Source organism: Schistocerca nitens, chromosome 2 (genome assembly GCF_023898315.1).
Source record: "Schistocerca nitens isolate TAMUIC-IGC-003100 chromosome 2, iqSchNite1.1, whole genome shotgun sequence".
Taxonomy (NCBI): Eukaryota; Metazoa; Arthropoda; class Insecta; order Orthoptera; family Acrididae; genus Schistocerca; species Schistocerca nitens.
The window spans coordinates 450,527,009-450,544,566 of NC_064615.1; the positions used below are offsets into that span (position 1 = coordinate 450,527,009).

The 17,558-nt window shown below is 45.4% G+C and overlaps 1 protein-coding gene across 1 annotated transcript in view; it reads left to right on the forward strand.

Moving 5' to 3' along the window:
* The window catches only part of LOC126235083 (juvenile hormone esterase-like), a 173,798-nt gene that overhangs the window by 114,783 nt on the left and 41,457 nt on the right, over positions 1 to 17,558 (forward strand). The window contains exon 8 of the mRNA XM_049943816.1: positions 11,512 to 11,678. Coding sequence (XP_049799773.1) covers positions 11,512 to 11,678 — 167 coding nt within the window. The remainder of the gene's footprint in view (positions 1 to 11,511; positions 11,679 to 17,558) is intronic.

Below are 17,558 nucleotides of genomic sequence, written 5' to 3' on the forward strand. Positions count from 1 at the left end.
TCATCAACGCCTATATAAGACAATAAGTGTCTGGCACAGTTGTTAGATCGCTTACTGTTGATACAATGGCAGGTTATTAAGATTTAAGTGAGTTTGAACGTGGTGATATAGTCGGCGCACGAGCGATGGGACACAATATCTCCAAGAGAGGATTTTCCCGTACGACCATTTCACGAGTGCACCGTGAAAATCAGGAATCCGCTAAAACATCAAATCTCCGACATTGCTGCGGCAGGAAAAACATCCTGCAAGGAGGAGACCAAAAATGATTAAAGAGAATCGTTCAACGTGACTGAAGTGAACCCTCCGCAAATTGCTGCAGATTTCAATGCTGGGCCATCAACAAGTGTCAGCGTGCGAACCATGCAACGAAGCATCATCGATATGGGCTTTCGGAGCCGAAGGCCCTCTCATGTACCCTCCATGACTGCACGACACAAAGCTTTACGCCTCGCCTGGCCCCGTCAGCACCGACGTTGGACTGTTGATGACTGGAAACATGTTGCCTGGTCGGACGAGTCTCATTTCAAATTGTATATTCAAGTCTGTAATGGTGTGGGGCGTGTGCAGTTGTAGTGATATGGAACCCTTGATACCTCTAGATACGACACCGACAGGTGACACGAGCGTAAGCATTTTGTCTATCACTTGCATCCATTCATGTCAATTGTGCATTTCAACGGAATGGGCAATTTCAACACGACAATGTGACGCCCCATACGTCCAGAATTGCTACAGAGTGGCTCCGAAACACTCTTCTCAGTTAAAACACTCCCGCTAGCCACCAGACTCCCCAGACATGAACATTATTGAGCATATTTGAGATGCCTTGCAACGTGCTGTTCAGAAGAGATCTCCACCCCCTCATATTCTCACGGATTTATGGACAGCCCTCCAGCACTACTTCAGACATTAGTCATGTCTATGCTACGCCGTGTTGCGGCACTTCTGCTTCTTCGCGGGGGCCCTGTACTATATTGGGCAGGTGTACCAGTTTCTTTGGCTCTTCAGTGTAGATAAGTTGAACATAGACGTCACACCAGATTGGGTCAGCCAGAAAAGTCTGCTGTTGCTAGCACTATCTAGTCACGGGACATGTCATGGAATGCGGAGAGACAACGATCCTTTCGTCCACCTCGAAATACTTGTACTACATCATTAAAGAAGCGTTCGAAATACTCATAAGTAACGATCTGATTAACAGACACACAGGATTTCAGCTTAGACATGGGAACCTGCATTGGCTGTACTAATGCATCATCGGCCGCAGACGAACGAATCCAGCGAGTCAGCATAGACGGGGAATAGAAATCAGGAGACTGTGGCCAGTTTCTCCGTCACGGAGCTTTGGATGTCGATTTCTCCTGTGATTCGTCTACGATGACCCGTTGGTGCCTGCGCTTGTCTAGGAATCCAGAGCACATACTGGCGAGCCATTGCAATAACACTAAATATGGAGCTTATTATAGGTCCACAAAATTTCGTGAGAAATTAGATCAACTCAGACATGTCGTGCAACACATTCGAGAAATAGGCAGCAGCAAAGCAGAACGCCGCCATCGGTACAGAGTCCCCAAGGCATTACGGAGGAGATACTTACGGATCTGTCGCCTTTACGTGTCCTCCCCAAGTGCAATAAATAAATAGGTGAAAATTAAACCTTACCCTGTCACCGAGAAGCAGAAATCGCTGAAGAAGTGATGGGTCTTTTTTTAAAGAATAAAAAGCAACACTTCAGTAAGCACCCGAAGATGACGAGTATCTGTCTCGTTGAAGTATCGTACAACTTTCACAGCATTATACGCCACTGAAGCAGCATATTTCTTATCTCATTAGCATCTATATTCATGAGAAATGATGTGCCCGCCGAAATTTAGTGTAAGATTATAATGGTGCATGGTGTGGGTTCTTGTAGTCATGTCCTAGTTCATGAACCACGGGAAACGTATGAGTGGCCAAGTAAGTGGTCCCGACAGTCGGGATACCAGTTACTTTGGAATAAGGCTGGGCATCTCGGACATATTCTGAGTCGTGGTCACCTTTGTGCTCATACGGCAAAGACTACCAAATCCACCGGTTAGTCCCTCAGCCGTTAGGGGTAAAACCCAATGGGACTCGGGGCAAGTAAGGCTAGCAACCTGCTTCCCTGATACTTTAAATATGATGCTGGCAACAATCAGAGCAAAATGCCTCGGACCTTTGGAGGTGACGGAGTCCCACCTCTAACTACAAACCAGGGACTCCTAAGATACGACTTGGCAAACAAATGGTAATGAGATGGGGAGCTATTAATATCAATGGGGGCTACTCTGGGAAGAAGGTAGAGCTGGCAGAGGCTGCAAGTAAGATGGGGCTGGACGTTTTAGCTGTTAGTGACATTCGGGTAAGTAGTGAGAAAGGAGAGGAAGTGGGAGAATACAAGGTCTACCTGTCAGGAGTCAAAGCAGGAATAGCACAATGGGGTGTAGGGCTTTACATCAGGAAAGAAATGGAACCCAGCGTAGTTGCAATAAGGTATGTAAACGAACGACTGATGTGGATAGATTTGACAGTGTCTAGCAAGAAAATTAGGATTGTGTCAGTATATTCACATTGTGAAGGGACAGATCAAGATAAGATGGATAGTTTTTATGAGGCACTCAGTGATGTAGTTGTTAGAGTAAAGGACAAGGACAGTGTTCTGCTCATGGGTGATTTTAACGCCAGGATTGGAAATCGAACAGAAGGGTATGAAAAGGTTATGGGTAAATTTGAAGAGGATATGGAGGCCAACAGGAACGGGAAACAACTCTTGGGTTTCTGTGCCAGTATGGGCTTAGTAATCACAAACTCCTTTTTTTAAACATAAGAACAATCACCGGTATACTTGGGAAGGCAGGGGAACCAGATCTGTCATTGACTATATAATAACAGATCATGAATTCAGGAAGGCTGTGAGGGACACACGTGAATTCAGGGGATTCTTTGATAACACTGATCATTATTTAATCTGCAGTGAAATTGGAATTGTGAGGCCGAAAGTGCAGGAGGTCAGGTCCATATGTAGGAGGATAAGAGTGGAGAAACTTCAGGATAAGGAAATCAGGCACAAGTACATAACAGCGATCTCAGAAAGGTACCAGTTAGTTGAATGTAGTCAATTACAGTCATTGGAAAAGGAATGGACAAGGTACAGGGACACAGTACTAGAAGTGGCTCAAGAATGTCTTGGAACAGTAGTGTGTAAAAGTAGGATGAAGCAAACAGCTTGGTGGAATGACACAATCAAGACAGCCTGTAAAAGGAAAAAGAAGACGTATCAAAAATGGCTACATACTAGAACTCAGGTAGACAGAGAAAGTTATGTTGAAGAAAGAAACAAAGCCAAACAGATAATTGCAGCATCCAAGAAGAAATCCTGGGAAGACTTTGGAAACAGGTTGGAGACTATGGGTCAAGCTGCTGGAAAACCATTCTGGAGTGTAGTTAGTAGTCTTCGAAAGGGAGGTAAGAAGGATATGACAAGTATTTTGGACAGGTCAGGAAAACTACTGGTGAATCCTGTGGATGCCTTGGGCAGATGGAGGGAATATTTTGAAGAGTTGCTCAATGTAGGTGAAAATACAATCCGTGATGTTCCAGATTTCGAGGTAGAATGGGACAGGAATGATGATGGAAATAGGATCACATTTGAGGAAGTGGAGAAAATGGTCAATAGATTGCAGTGCAATAGAGCAGCTGGGGTGGATGAAATTAAGCCGGAACTCATCAAATACAGTAGAATGTCAGGTCTTAAATGGCTACACAGCATAATTGAAATGGCCTGGGAGTCGGGACAGGTTCCATCAGACTGGACAAAAGCAGTAATCACACCAATCTTTAAACATGGAAACAGAAAAGATTGTAACAACTACAGAGGTACCTCTTTAATCAGCGTTGTGGGTAAAATCTTCTCAGGTATTATTGAAAGGAAAGTGCGAGTATTAGTTGAGGACCAATTGGATGAAAATCAGTGTGGGTTTAGGCCTCATAGAGGTTGTCAGGACCAGATCTTTAGCTTACGGCAAATAATGGAGAAGTATTATGAGTGGAACAGGGAATTTTATCTATGCTTTATAGATCTAGAAAAGGCATATGACCGGGTTCCTAGGTGGAAGTTATTGTCTGTTCTACGAGATTATGGAATAGGAGGCAAGCTTTTGCAAGCAATTAAAGGTATTTACATGGATAGTCAGGCAGCAGTTAGAGTTGACGGTAAATAGAGTTCATGGTTCAGAGTAGTTTAAGGGGTAAGACAAGGCTGCAACCTGTCTCCACTGTTGTTCATATTATTTACGGATCATATGTTGAAAACAATAGACTGGCTGGGTGAGATTCAGATATGTGAACACAAAATAAGCAGTCTTGCATATGCGGATGGCTTAGTTGTGATGGCAGATTCGATTGAAAGTTTGCAAAGTAATATTTCAGAGCTAGATCAGAAATGTAATGACCATGGTATGAAGATTAGCATCTCCAAAACGAAAGTAATGTCAGTGGGAAAGAATATAAACGGATTGAGTGCCAAATAGGAGGAACAAAGCTAGAACAGGTGGACGGTTTCAAGTACTTAGGATGCATATTCTCACAGGATGGCAACATAGTGAAAGAACTGGAAGCGAGGTGTAGCAAAGCTAATGCAGTGAGCGCTCAGCTACGATCTACTCTCTTGTGCAAGAAGGAAGTCAGTACCAAGTCTAAGTTATCTGTGCACCGTTCAATCTTTCGACCAACTTTGTTGTATGGGAGCGAAAGCTGGGTGGATTCAGGTTACCTTATCAACAAGGTTGAGGTTACGGATATGAAAGTAGCTAGGATGATTGCAGGTACTAGTAGATGGGAACAGTGGCAGGAGGGTGTCCACAATGAGGAAATCAGAGAAAAACTGGGAATGAACTCTATAGATCTAGCAGTCAGGGCGAACGGGCCTAGATGGTGGGGTCATGTTACACGCATGGGAGAAGCAACGTTACACAAGAGACTCATGGGTTCAGCAGTAGAGGGTAGGAGGAGTCGGGGCAGACCAAGGAGAAGGTACTGGATTCGGTTAAGAATGATTTTGAAAGTAATAGTTTAACATCAGAAGAGGCACCAATGTTAGTACTGAATAGGGGATCATGGAGGAATTTTATAAGGGGGCTATGCTCCAGACTGAACGCTGAAAGGCATAATCAGTCTTAAATGATGATGATGATGATTATAATTTTACAACTTCTTGACACGCAGATAAACTTTCTTCTCACCAGTATGTGCTTGTTTTGTGTGGACATCCTTGCACATCCTGTGTATCACACTTTTTTTTTTTTTGCTCAGTTTATGGGATTCCGCAATTATCAAGTAATGCAATTGAAACATGTAATATAAAATTGTCTTACAAAATTTTACCCTGTGAATATATCTTTCACTATGATATCCTTGTCGTAGCTCCGATTACGGGTCCCTGCACCTGTACGAAACACACACTATGCAGTATGTTCTAACACGATGGGAGCATGAAGCAGCCACAACGTGGTTGTAATCTATCTCAGGGAAGTACTAGATGAACAGACAGTGCTATTTCTCTCCAGGATAAGAAGCAACCTGTCCGTGGCCAGTCAGGGCCAGGCACGCACCACATTGTCTGAATAACTGTGCGCCTTTGTGTGAAGGGAATGCATGTGGTAAGTAGCTGACCATCCAGAACAGCCTCTATGCAGACGATAGACTGCACGAGAGGAGATATGTTTAGTACTTTCAACATTGCAGCCCAGTCAGCAGTCATGATAATCTAATATATAAGAAACTATCAGCCTCGATTGCGGTAATGAAACCAACCTTTACCTAGGTTTCAGATCAAGTAATTGAGCCTTTTTCAGAAGATATACCTGAATCTATAATATGTCTACGAGGGCATGGTCTAGAAATAAAAATGTGACTACGCCTACTCAGGCTGTTTTAGTTTTATTTCTAGACCATTCCCTCTCAGACATACACTCCAGGAAATTGAAATAAGAACACCGTGAATTCATTGTCCCAGGAAGGGGAAACTTTATTGACACATTCCTGGGGTCAGATACATCACATGATCACACTGACAGAAACACAGGCACATAGACACAGGCTACAGAGCATGCACAATGTCGGCACTAGTACAGTGTATATCCACCTTTCGCAGCAATGCAGGCTGCTATTCTCCCATGGAGACGATCGTAGAGATGCTGGATGTAGTCCTGTGGAACGGCTTGCCATGCCATTTCCACCTGGCGCCTCAGTTGGACCAGCGTTCGTGCTGGACGTGCAGACCGCGTGAGACGACGCTTTATCCAGTCCCAAACATGCTCAATGGGGGACAGATCCGGAGATCTTGCTGGCCAGGGTAGTTGACTTACACCTTCTAGAGCACGTTGGGTGGCACGGGATACATGCGGACGTGCATTGTCCTGTTGGAACAGCAAGTTCCCTTGCCGGTCTAGGAATGGTAGAACGATGGGTTCGATGACGGTTTGGATGTACCGTGCACTATTCAGTGTCCCCTCGACGATCACCAGTGGTGTACGGCCAGTGTAGGAGATCGCTCCCCACACCATGATGCCGGGTGTTGGCCCTGTGTGCCTCGGTTGTATGCAGTCCTGATTGTGGCGCTCACCTGCACGGCGCCAAACACGCATACGACCATCATTGGCACCAAGGCAGAAGCGACTCTCATCGCTGAAGACGACACGTCTCCATTCGTCCCTCCATTCACGCCTGTCGCGACACCACTGGAGGCGGGCTGCACGATGTTGGGGCGTGAGCGGAAGACGGCCTAACGGTGTGCGGGACCGTAGCCCAGCTTCATGGAGACGGTTGCGAATGGTCCTCGCCGATACCCCAGGAGCAACAGTGTCCCTAATTTGCTGGGAAGTGGCGGTGCGGTCCCCTACGGCACTGCGTAGGATCCTACGGTCTTGGCGTGCATCCGTGCGTCGCTGCGGTCCGGTCCCAGGTCGACGGGCACGTGCACCTTCCGCCGACCACTGGCGACAACATCGATGTACTGTGGAGACCTCACGCCCCACGTGTTGAGCAATTCGGCGGTACGTCCACCCGGCCTCCCGCATGCCCACTATACGCCCTCGCTCAAAGTCCGTCAACTGCACATACGGGGCATGCTACCAGTGTTAAAGACTGCGATGGAGCTCCGTATGCCACGGCAAACTGGCTGACACTGACGGCGGCGGTGCACAAATGCTGCGCAGCTAGCGCCATTCGACGGCCAACACCGCGGTTCCTGGTGTGTCCGCTGTGCCGTGCGTGTGATCATTGCTTGTACAGCCCTCTCGCAGTGTCCGGAGCAAGTATGGTGGGTCTGACACACCGGTGTCAATGTGTTCTTTTTTCCATTTCCAGGAGTGTATTATAGAATCAGGTATATCTTCCGAAGAAGGCTCAATTACTTGGGCTGAAGCCTATGTAAAGGTTGGTTTCAGTACCGCAATCGAGGCTGATAGTTTCTTATATATTAGAGGAGATAAGTGACCCAGAGACTGCTTTGAGGTTTTTAGCCACGCTAAGTGCTGTGCTGACTGGAAGTCTTCAGGCGGTTAAAACAAAATAACCATCCTGGTACTCTGTTTAGGACGTGGCCAACCTTGCACATACTGCTGTTCAAAAACTTCTTCTCCCTTGCATATTTTCCAGAGCCGTGTAAGAGTGACAGAGGCAACATTCAACAATGGATAAACTCTTTCCGACTGTCGCTGGTGTTTAGACTGCCAGTGACTCGTCAACTTGTAATACCTCCATATCTGTTCCCTGTGCCATTCTGCTTCCCTCGTACTTGAATACTTTTTGAAAAAAAACAGAAGACAAAATACAATAATCATATAGCCGAGACATCTACCGACATGGACTGTTCAAGCCGCACAATTTTCACTGGCAATGTAAGTATCTCACATGGTTTAGGGTTGTAGCACAATGTCGCCAAGATATAGTGCTGTTTAATAGGTTTTGAATAGTTCTTTATTTACTTTAGGGTAATAACAGGTTCTAACAAATTACACGCAGTTTCTTGACATCAAACCCGCCATAAAGTCACAGTAGTTTAGTGGCACTACATCCTCCGCCCTCAACAATGTATTTTACAGTTTCTGATCCTTTTACGCCTTTGCGTTTTATATTTTCTCTCTGTGCTATTTTCTAGTGTAACGTTGACTGCTACTGGAGGGTTCTGGACATACCTCTACAGCCTGTTTCTTCATGTGTTAAGGGTTGTCCATAGTCGTCGCTTCTCGTTTTTTCCTTTCTTTCCATTTAGTGCTTCGCTTCTCCACCTATTTTAAAGCAGCGCCACTTGTGAAATATTTCTAATTTCTTCCACTCCGATTTTTCCACGGAGGATGCTTCATTTCTTTTGGCTTTCCGTTGTATATCCTTGACCACCAGTTGGAGACTAATACAGTTGTTCACTTTATTCCAGACCTCTTTTTAAATTTCCTTATTTTCGTTCAGAATGGAGCATTATGCATATCTTATCATTGTTAAACAACGGTGGCGATACGTTACTAAGCTTTCTTGCACTGTTCATAATATTACGGTATGGATTTTTTTCCTCACGAAACGGTAGCTGTAGTGGTGGTGGTAAGTTATTATAGGACCAAACTGCTGAGTTCATCGGTCCCTAGGATTACGCACTACTTAATCTAGCTTAAACTAACTTACGCTAAGGGCAACACACATACACACCCATGCCCGAGGGAGGACTCGAACTTCCGACGGGGGGAGCCGCACGAACCGTGCAAGGCGGCTGAGACCGCGCGTCTACCCCGCGCGGTGAAAAGATAGACGTCTAAATGAGAAGTGGAGACGTCGGCACTCAGCCTGTTTCTTGTTGAAAAAGTCTTAAAATTTCCATTCGTTTGTCGTCGGAGCTTCCACGCAGACTCACGAAATCACACTCGCGGCCGCTGCCAGAAGCGACACACTCTTAGCAAGGTGCACGACTTAATTGGAAACGTTTACACGCAATCCCGGATTGATTCTCTGCTCTGCTTGCATTACCAAATCAGTCTAAGGTCGTCAGCGTCGCTTTGACCTATGTGGCATGGTTAAACAACTCACTACTCGAACGTCAATAATCAAAACCGTCTAGCAATCCAACTACTTTGCCGGTAGGGTTGCCCGTGCGGTTCTAGGCGCTTCAATCCGGAACCGCGCCACCGCAACGGTCGCAGGTTCGAATCCTGCCTCGGGTATGGATGTGTGTGATGTCCTTAGGTTAGTTAGGTTTAAGTACTTCTAAGTTCTAAGGGACTGATGACCTCAGATGTTAAGTCCCATAGTGCTCAGAGCCATTTTGAACCAACTACTTTCAGAAAGATTCCGAGATTCGACAAGTGCACGAGGATACGTACACCGTCTACAGTTCCCGTACCGCCCGTAACAGGTTTCTATCAACTGCCTCCGATAACCGCAACACTAACCAAACAGAACTAAAGTAAAAAAAAAAAAAGGGGGGGGGGAGAGTCTCACAAAACTCAACATTTACATTTTCACGAAAACAAATTTAATTTATTGGCTTCAGTGAAAATCTCGCTAAGCCCGCCCATTCACCAGACACCACCATCCAGCTAGCTCGCTGACGCGACCATCTAATTTGAGAGTTTTGCCTACTGAGCGAATGTACACACAGTAAATGGCAGCACTCGGCTAGAAAACCGAAATATTTCTACCCGAAAGTCACGCCCGCGTACGGAAACGCACTTCTGGAGTCCCTCGTAGTAAGAAAGAATTTGACTGATCGCGAAGGAGCACCTTCTTCCGACTTCTGAAACACACTGCGAAAACACCTCCTCCGCCCTACAGGGGACGCGACTGCTGTACCCCGAAAGAACTGCCGGTAGACTAGCCAATTTCGGAAGCTCCGCACTGCTACACGAAATTATTTAACATTGAAGGCTTTCTGAGTCTGTAATGCTCACGCTAATCACTCATATGCAAAATACTGCCAGGGTTTTTCAAACGTTTCTTCCCAAGCATGAGTTACTAAGCACCTGCCATCATGGGAGAATCACTGGCTCTTGAGCCACACTTTTCGGATCCCTTCTCTAACATTTGAGAGCAAAGACAGGCCCATAAACTCCAGGCCGTAGAAAGCTTGAAAGCTTGCTTCTACCAGAAACCGACCCTGACGTAGACAATAGTCACAGAAACAGCGCACAACAGTGATCAGGAGATGTTATGTTACAAGGAATATGGTTTTGTGACGAGTGGTTGTGGGTGGGAGGGAGGGGGGGGGGGGGCTAAGGCTTAAACTCTGGTGACACAGATCACGCCGAGAACGGTTTTTGAGCGCTGCCTTGATGTACGGGGAGAGGACAAAAATATGGAAACAGCAAAAACATAACACGTTATCATTCCTAATACTGTGTAGGAAATCCGTTGGCATTCAGAACAGCTTCTAGTCGTCTCGGACAGATTAAATGCATGCCCTGCATGGTTTTCAACGAAATCCTCCTGCAAAATAGTGGTAGATTCAGATGATGATGATGGAGCTGGATAGCGATCACGTATCCTTCTATCCAAAGTAGATCATAAAGGCTCAATAATTTTGAGAACTCTTGACTGTAGAGGCCAGGGAAGATGCGACAATTCATCAGCGTACTCATAAATCAGTGCCGGACGATACGATCTGTGTGAACAGCAGCCTTGTCTTGCAGCGCATCACCATTGGGGAAACAACACTGTACCATGAAATGGAGCTTATTAGCCAAGATAGCCATGTAATTCTTAGTAACGCAACCTTGCAGAGTAGCCATGGCCCCATGGGATACCATGATATGGCTGCCAAAATCATCATCGAACCCCCTCCACGATTCACTGTTGGGCTGGAGACTTGGCCAGAAGTTGCGAACAGTGTGAAACAAGACCCATCCGATAAAATTACTTTCTCCCGTTGCTCCGTAGTTCAGGTTTTGTGGGGTCGGCACAACGTTTTTCTGTTACGGGCATTTGCATCACTGATGAGCGATTTCGAAATTCCAATTCGCCCTGTAATTCCCGACATATAGGGCTCCTTTCGTGTTCGTTTGGTGCTGACAGGTTCGCGAAGGCAACCAGCAGTGTCTTTACAGCTGTCGTCCTCTCATTTTTCCTCACAATTCTCCTCAACGACACACTCTACATACACTTTTGTCCACGCTGTGGTTTAATGGCTGATGTTTTCCAGCTTTCCCTGTATGCGGTCAAATCTTCGATACCCTTCCCCATGAAACACAAAACACTTCGGCTACCTTGGTTACTCACCATACGAGCACCAACAATTTGATCACGTTCGAACTAACTTAGCTCCGACATAAGGTATTCACAATTACACAGAACACTGTTGTGACCACGAATGACACCGTACAGGTGGTGTTCGTGGTCAAATACAACTGCTCAACCTGCAGGTTTGCTTATCATGTGCATTTATGTTAAAGCATACATTTCTCGTGGTGTCCCCATATTTTTGTAGTTTGAAGTGTTGTTCCACTGCAGTGATGATGCGGCGGTCCTCCTGGGCGCCAGGGGGCAAGGGTTATCCCGGGCTGCTGCCGCCGCGTGTGCGGGAGAGCTGCGAGGGGCCGCGGCTGGAGGAGGCAGCTGACCGGCTCAGGAGCTTCTACTTCCACGGCGAGGACCTCGACGAAGACAGGTTCACCGAGGTACGTAACAGCCGCTCATTCCGTGCAGTCACAGCTAACACGCACGATTAACTGAAGAAACAGTCTGGTATCTAACAGTTCTCGAAATTTGAATACAATGTAGTTGTAAGGTGTCAGGCAAATCCAACACCTTCCATGAAAACCCTGACATGATAAGCAAATCCGGCAGTATGTCACATATCTCCGAATAAATCGTGACATTAAATTAACCAAAGTAATACGAGTAACGAGTGAGCAAATGGAATACCACAGACTAACACAAGAATGCCTAAATGCATGTCATACCTTCCCACCATGAGACAGACGCAGTTCCGAGGGGAGAAACGAGAACAGAAGCCGAGAGCAGAACCGTGTTAAGCTGGAACGCCCTATGATAAGGGACGGACACCCACGTCGCCAGCTAACCGCTAGGACCACCCCAGCCGCAAGTTTTAGCGTGAGACTTTTTCACGTCTGTTACGTCAGGACCACCCCCCAGCCCATATTAAAAGATAGAGCCCTCCAGAAGAACAGTATAGATCTTACTATAACACTAAAATGACCAGACCAGCTGCAAGTTTTAGTGTGAGACTTTTTCGCGTCTCTGTTACGTTGCAAACTTAAAAAACATTGCCCCACCACGAAAAGTATAACGTTTCTCATTGGATAGACGGAATTTTTGTAGGCGGAGCTTAAGGTTAACATTGAGACCCTGATTGGTCAGATGAAAACACAGCCAGATAGTTTTTTAAACCAACTTCGGTAAATTGTAGTAAGGAGAAGTTAGGAGATAGTTTCTTCCGAGACGGCGAGGTGAGCGGAGCTGTGCTGCCCGCTGCCCCCTGACGAACACCGACAAGGTAATGAACGCACGCGATGCCGCATAACAGCACATAAAGCTTCACTCAGAACTGCAGAAGTCTCATCTGTTACACCCCCATTTTGCGTAATACTAGTGCCGATCGTCAATTAAAGCTCATGGTGTTCACATTTGCCACCTGAAGTAAAAATCTGAAACGCGATGATTTTTCTGTTATATAGTTATTGAGAAACCACATCAGTCACTGTAATTTACGACAAGTTAGATAAGTAATTAAAGATAATTGAGGGTCACTGTAGACCATTTTGATAGTTTTCTCTTTTGTGAAACTTAATTTAAACCTAGATTACAGATGTGATATGGCATAGGTCATCCTTAGATCCATTGTAGAACTTGGAAACCCATTCAGGGAATATTCGTTCACATTTTTGTTGAACACAGTTGGTTTTTACCATCCTGTATTAAAACATTTCCTTTTATCAATAGTGCAATTTATAAACAATGTTTTGTGAGTAGAATAAAATTTACAATGGTAAACTTAACTGCTTTTGCGACGTTATTTTACCAGCTAACTAAAAATAGGAAAGCCTTGAACCCCTTCCACTAAATTTAGTTAGTCTTAAGATTCTTTTACAGGGAGTGCAGTGGAGCTGACGCTGAAATCATTAAGTATTTGGTTATATCATCGCTAGTCTCACTGAACTCTTCTGAACTCTACATGTCATGTGTGGTCTGGCGTCTCCTTACCAGCAACAGGTCCTAGGTTCAAACTAGTCAATTCCCTAAAAAACACGCTCAGAGCGGCGTTGCGCGAAAAGTGGTAGGGAGACACGATATAGAACAGACACCACGCAGAATGTTAGATAATATCGCTAGGTGTCTCTTCACGTATCCTCCTTGGTTTAATATGGCAAGTGGCTGCTCGATTCGGTTAGTTGTCGGTGTTGACGTGTTTCCATGACTGTGGTTTTGCAGTGCCTCCTCACCTAGAATGCTAATAAGTCTCCGTAATTTTTTGTTTTAAACTTGGGAAAATCGCTGAAAATCGCTGTAGACATTTACGAAATGTTGAAGCAGTCAAGGTTTTAGGTCACTAGTAGACATACGACTAGTAAGAGCATTCTATAGACGTGATCATGACGGCCGTTCAGGTCGGCCGTCAACTGGCATCAAAACAGAGAAAGTGAGGGACATGATACTGCGACAGACAATACAAGACATCAGTGTCATCTTGGGCATACGTTATCGGTATACGTGCCTCGGCATGCGTACAAAAATTGGATTTTCCCGTGCTCATACCTCGGGTTCTGTTGGCGATAAAAAGGTAGGGTCAAGTGTTTTCGATAGCCCTTGGGCTGGGAACCATTTGCATACTCTACAGAAGGATCTTCTGCGTGTCACTATCATACAGTACAGGATCGAAGTGTGGATATTACACACTCCCTCTTACTTAGGCAAATGGACCGAATCGGCTAGCTCTTTTTGCATTTGATGTGGTCCACTGTGGGCTTGAGGCACAACTTATAGAGGTACCATTAGTTTATGGGCTGTTCATCGGAAAATCCCAAGAAAATCGAAATTTTCGCCATCACCAGAGGACCAAAACCCAGCCGGGGATCCCAAGACGGATACCCTCAGCAGATAGCTGAAATTTTTATAATAATTCCTAAGATCCTGATCTCGAACAACCTTGAAAATTTTCTTGATATCTTCATACGTTTCCAAGTGATAGAGGTTCAAAGTTGCCGTACTTCTACACGTAAAATCCGGTATGAGAGGAAATCTAAATAATAAATAACGTCAGAAAATTGCTCAAATTGTAACAGTGTATTCTCTATGCATTTATCTAGAAGAGCTATCTCACTCTTTTCAAAAACATTTATGCGTTATCGAAAAACATCCTAAAAACTTGTTTTTTGTTTTGTTTTTGGTACCAAAACCCATCCGCGAATTCCTATACGGCTATGCACAGCAAATGGCTCTAATTTTACGATGTGTTCCTAAGATTCCGATCTTGTACAAATTGGAGATTTTTCTCCATACCTCTATCCGTTTCCGAGATACAAGGGTTCAAAGTTACCGTACTTGTACACGTGAAATACGCATGTAAAATCCGCTTTGAGGCGAAATTGTAGTTTATAAAGTGACATAGCACTGAGAAATACACTGTAAAGTGTCTCCATTATAATCTGGGACCCCCATGTTGTAGTACTAAAGCACATACAAAATTTTTATGCACGTAATTTCAATTTCACATAACTATCTAAATTTTACTGATCAATACATTTCTTTTCATTTGAGTTACATTCGTTGCTGCAGCAGGGAAGAGGAGCAAACCAGTGAAAAAATGCTCCTGTCGGAGCATAAAAAATTTTGGCATGCGAACATATTTATGCTTTTTTATGCTGGGAGAGAAGACAGTGGCAGTGACAAATAGACGGAAAAGTAGTAAATACTGGAATATGGTAGACAGTGGTTGTATTATAGGAAGAGCGAAGAAGACAACAGTAGTTTGAGAGGAAGAGAGGGATACAGTGGCAGTGGAACGTAGTTGACAGTGACAGAATAATGCTAGGAAAAGAGTGAAGGAGACCTGCTGGGAGAGGAGCAGGAATAAAAAGAAAGAGGAGGGGAAAGTGGGGGATAAATGCCAGTGATAATGAGAGACAGAGTATATGAGAATGACAACGAGGAAGAGAGAGATAGTGACAGTGAGAAGAGACAGAGGCAGTAGGAAGGGCGGAATCAGATATTAGCAGTATGAGACAGCAAGAGGGAGACAGCGACAGTGAGAGGACGCTGTAGTAGTAGGACAGAACGAAGAGGACTGTGGCTGTGACACAGGAGACAAAGAGAGAGAGAGAGAGAAAGAGATAATTACAATGACAATGAGCTGGGCTGAATGAGTGAGTGAGGAAGCTCAGCTGACAGTGGATGGGTATGAGCTACTTACAGCGATGCACTAGAGGTGTGAGTGATTTACAGTTAGGGAAGCTTGTGGGAATTTGAGGTGAGCTGAATGTTAAAAGAAGCACGAATATTCGCGCGCCAAAATTTTGTGAAAATTTTTGGAGGTGCTGAGGAAGGTAGAAAGAGGCAGCTGGTACCCCACTTTTCAGTCAGAATCTTTTAAATAAGCAGGAACGCACTCCCATAGTTTTTCCGCTCGTGATACATGTGAATGTGTTCTGTCAGAAGAATTGACTGCTTCAAGACGATCTGAAGTGACATCGCGTGGAAGTATGCAGGGAACTTTGAAGATAGTCAAACCTTTCGTCCAAAATGTGTCACTCGTGACGAAAACTGGGCTTCTTAAGCAGCAATTATCGCAATGGAAGAATCCTCCGTTGTTCATAATGAGTTAGTCCCTCCGGGTCAGGCGGTCGCGATATCTTAAGACTTCTGATGGAGGGCATGAGGAGAAAATATACACAGACGTGGCGTAGGGACGATTGGGTACTTCACGGTGTCCATAGAGGGTTGTATACTACCTACATTACTCAGGAACATAACACACATAAAAAAAAGTTTTGCATCACCCTGGTTCCCAGAACTCGTGAAGGTAGACGTTGACTGTGGATATTGTATTACAGACACAGTCCCTTTGACCGTTGAGAGATGTCACTAAACCTGTCCAAAGATGTAAACAACCATGCATGAGCAGCGCCTATTTGACGGAGGGGGTCTGACAGCCAATCAGTTCCAGTCACTCCACCAGGAAGGAGGTACACGGCACGTGTTGTCTGTAGGTCAACCATGCCTACACGGTCAATACCGCGGTTCGATCGCGTCTGCATTGTTTCTTTGTGCCAGGAAGGGCTCTCAACAAGGGAAGTGTCCAGGCGTCTCGGAATGAACCAAACCGATGGTGTTCGGACATGGAGGAGATACAGAGAGACAGTAACTATCGATGACATGCCTCGCTCAGACTGCCAAAGAGCTACTACTGCAGTGGATGACTGCTACCCACATATTATGGCTCTGAGGAACCCTGAGAGCAACGCCACCATGTTGAATAATGCTTTTCGAGCAGCCACAGGACGTAGTGTTACGACTCAAACTGTGCGCAAAGGCTGCGTGATGCGCAACTTCACTCCCAACGTCCATGGCGACGTCCATCTTTGCAAACACGACACCATGCAGCGCGGTACAGATGGCCCAACAACATGCCGAATAGACTGCTCAGGATTGGCATCACGTTCTCTTCACCGATGAGTGTCGTTTATGCCTTCAACCAGACAATCGTCGGAGACGTGTTTGGAGGCAACCCGGTCGCTGAACGCCTTACACACACTGTCCAGCGAGTGGAGCAAGGTGGAGGTTTCCTGCTGTTTTGGGGTGGCATTATGTGGGGCCGACGTACGCCGCTGGTGGTCTCTGAAGGCGCCGTAAGGGCTGTACGATACGTGAATGCCATCCTCCAACAGATAGTGCAACCATTTCGGCAGAATATTGGCGAGGCATTCGACTTCATGGACGACAGTTCGCGCTCCATCTTGCACATCTTTTGAATGACTTCCTTCAGGATAACGACATCGCTCGACTAGAGCCTGGGATGGATTGAAAAGGGCTGTTTATGGACGACGTAACGCACCAACCACTCTGAGGGATCTACGCTGAATCACCGTTGAGGAGTGGCACAATCTGGACCAAAAGTGCCTTGATGAACTTGTGGATAGTATGCAAGGACGAATACGGGCATGCATCAATGCAAGAGGAAATGCTACTGGGTATTAGAGGTACCGGTGTGTACAGAAATCTGGACCACCACCTCTGATGGTCTCGCTGTATGTTAGTACAACATGCAATGTGTGGTTTTCATGAGTAATAAAGAGGGCGCAAATGATGTTTGTGTTGATCCCTATTCCAATTTTCTGTACAGGTTCCGGAACTCTCGGAACCGAAGTGATGCAAAACTTTTTTTGGTGTGTAGTAGTTCTCCTCCCGCTGTACTGGCCAGACTTAGCTCTGTGTGTCTTCTACACCTTCCCGAAGATTAAAATAAAGTTAAATGAGCGAATATTTGATACAGTGCTGAGGACTCAAGCGTAATTACAGAAGATACAAAGCACCTTAACAAA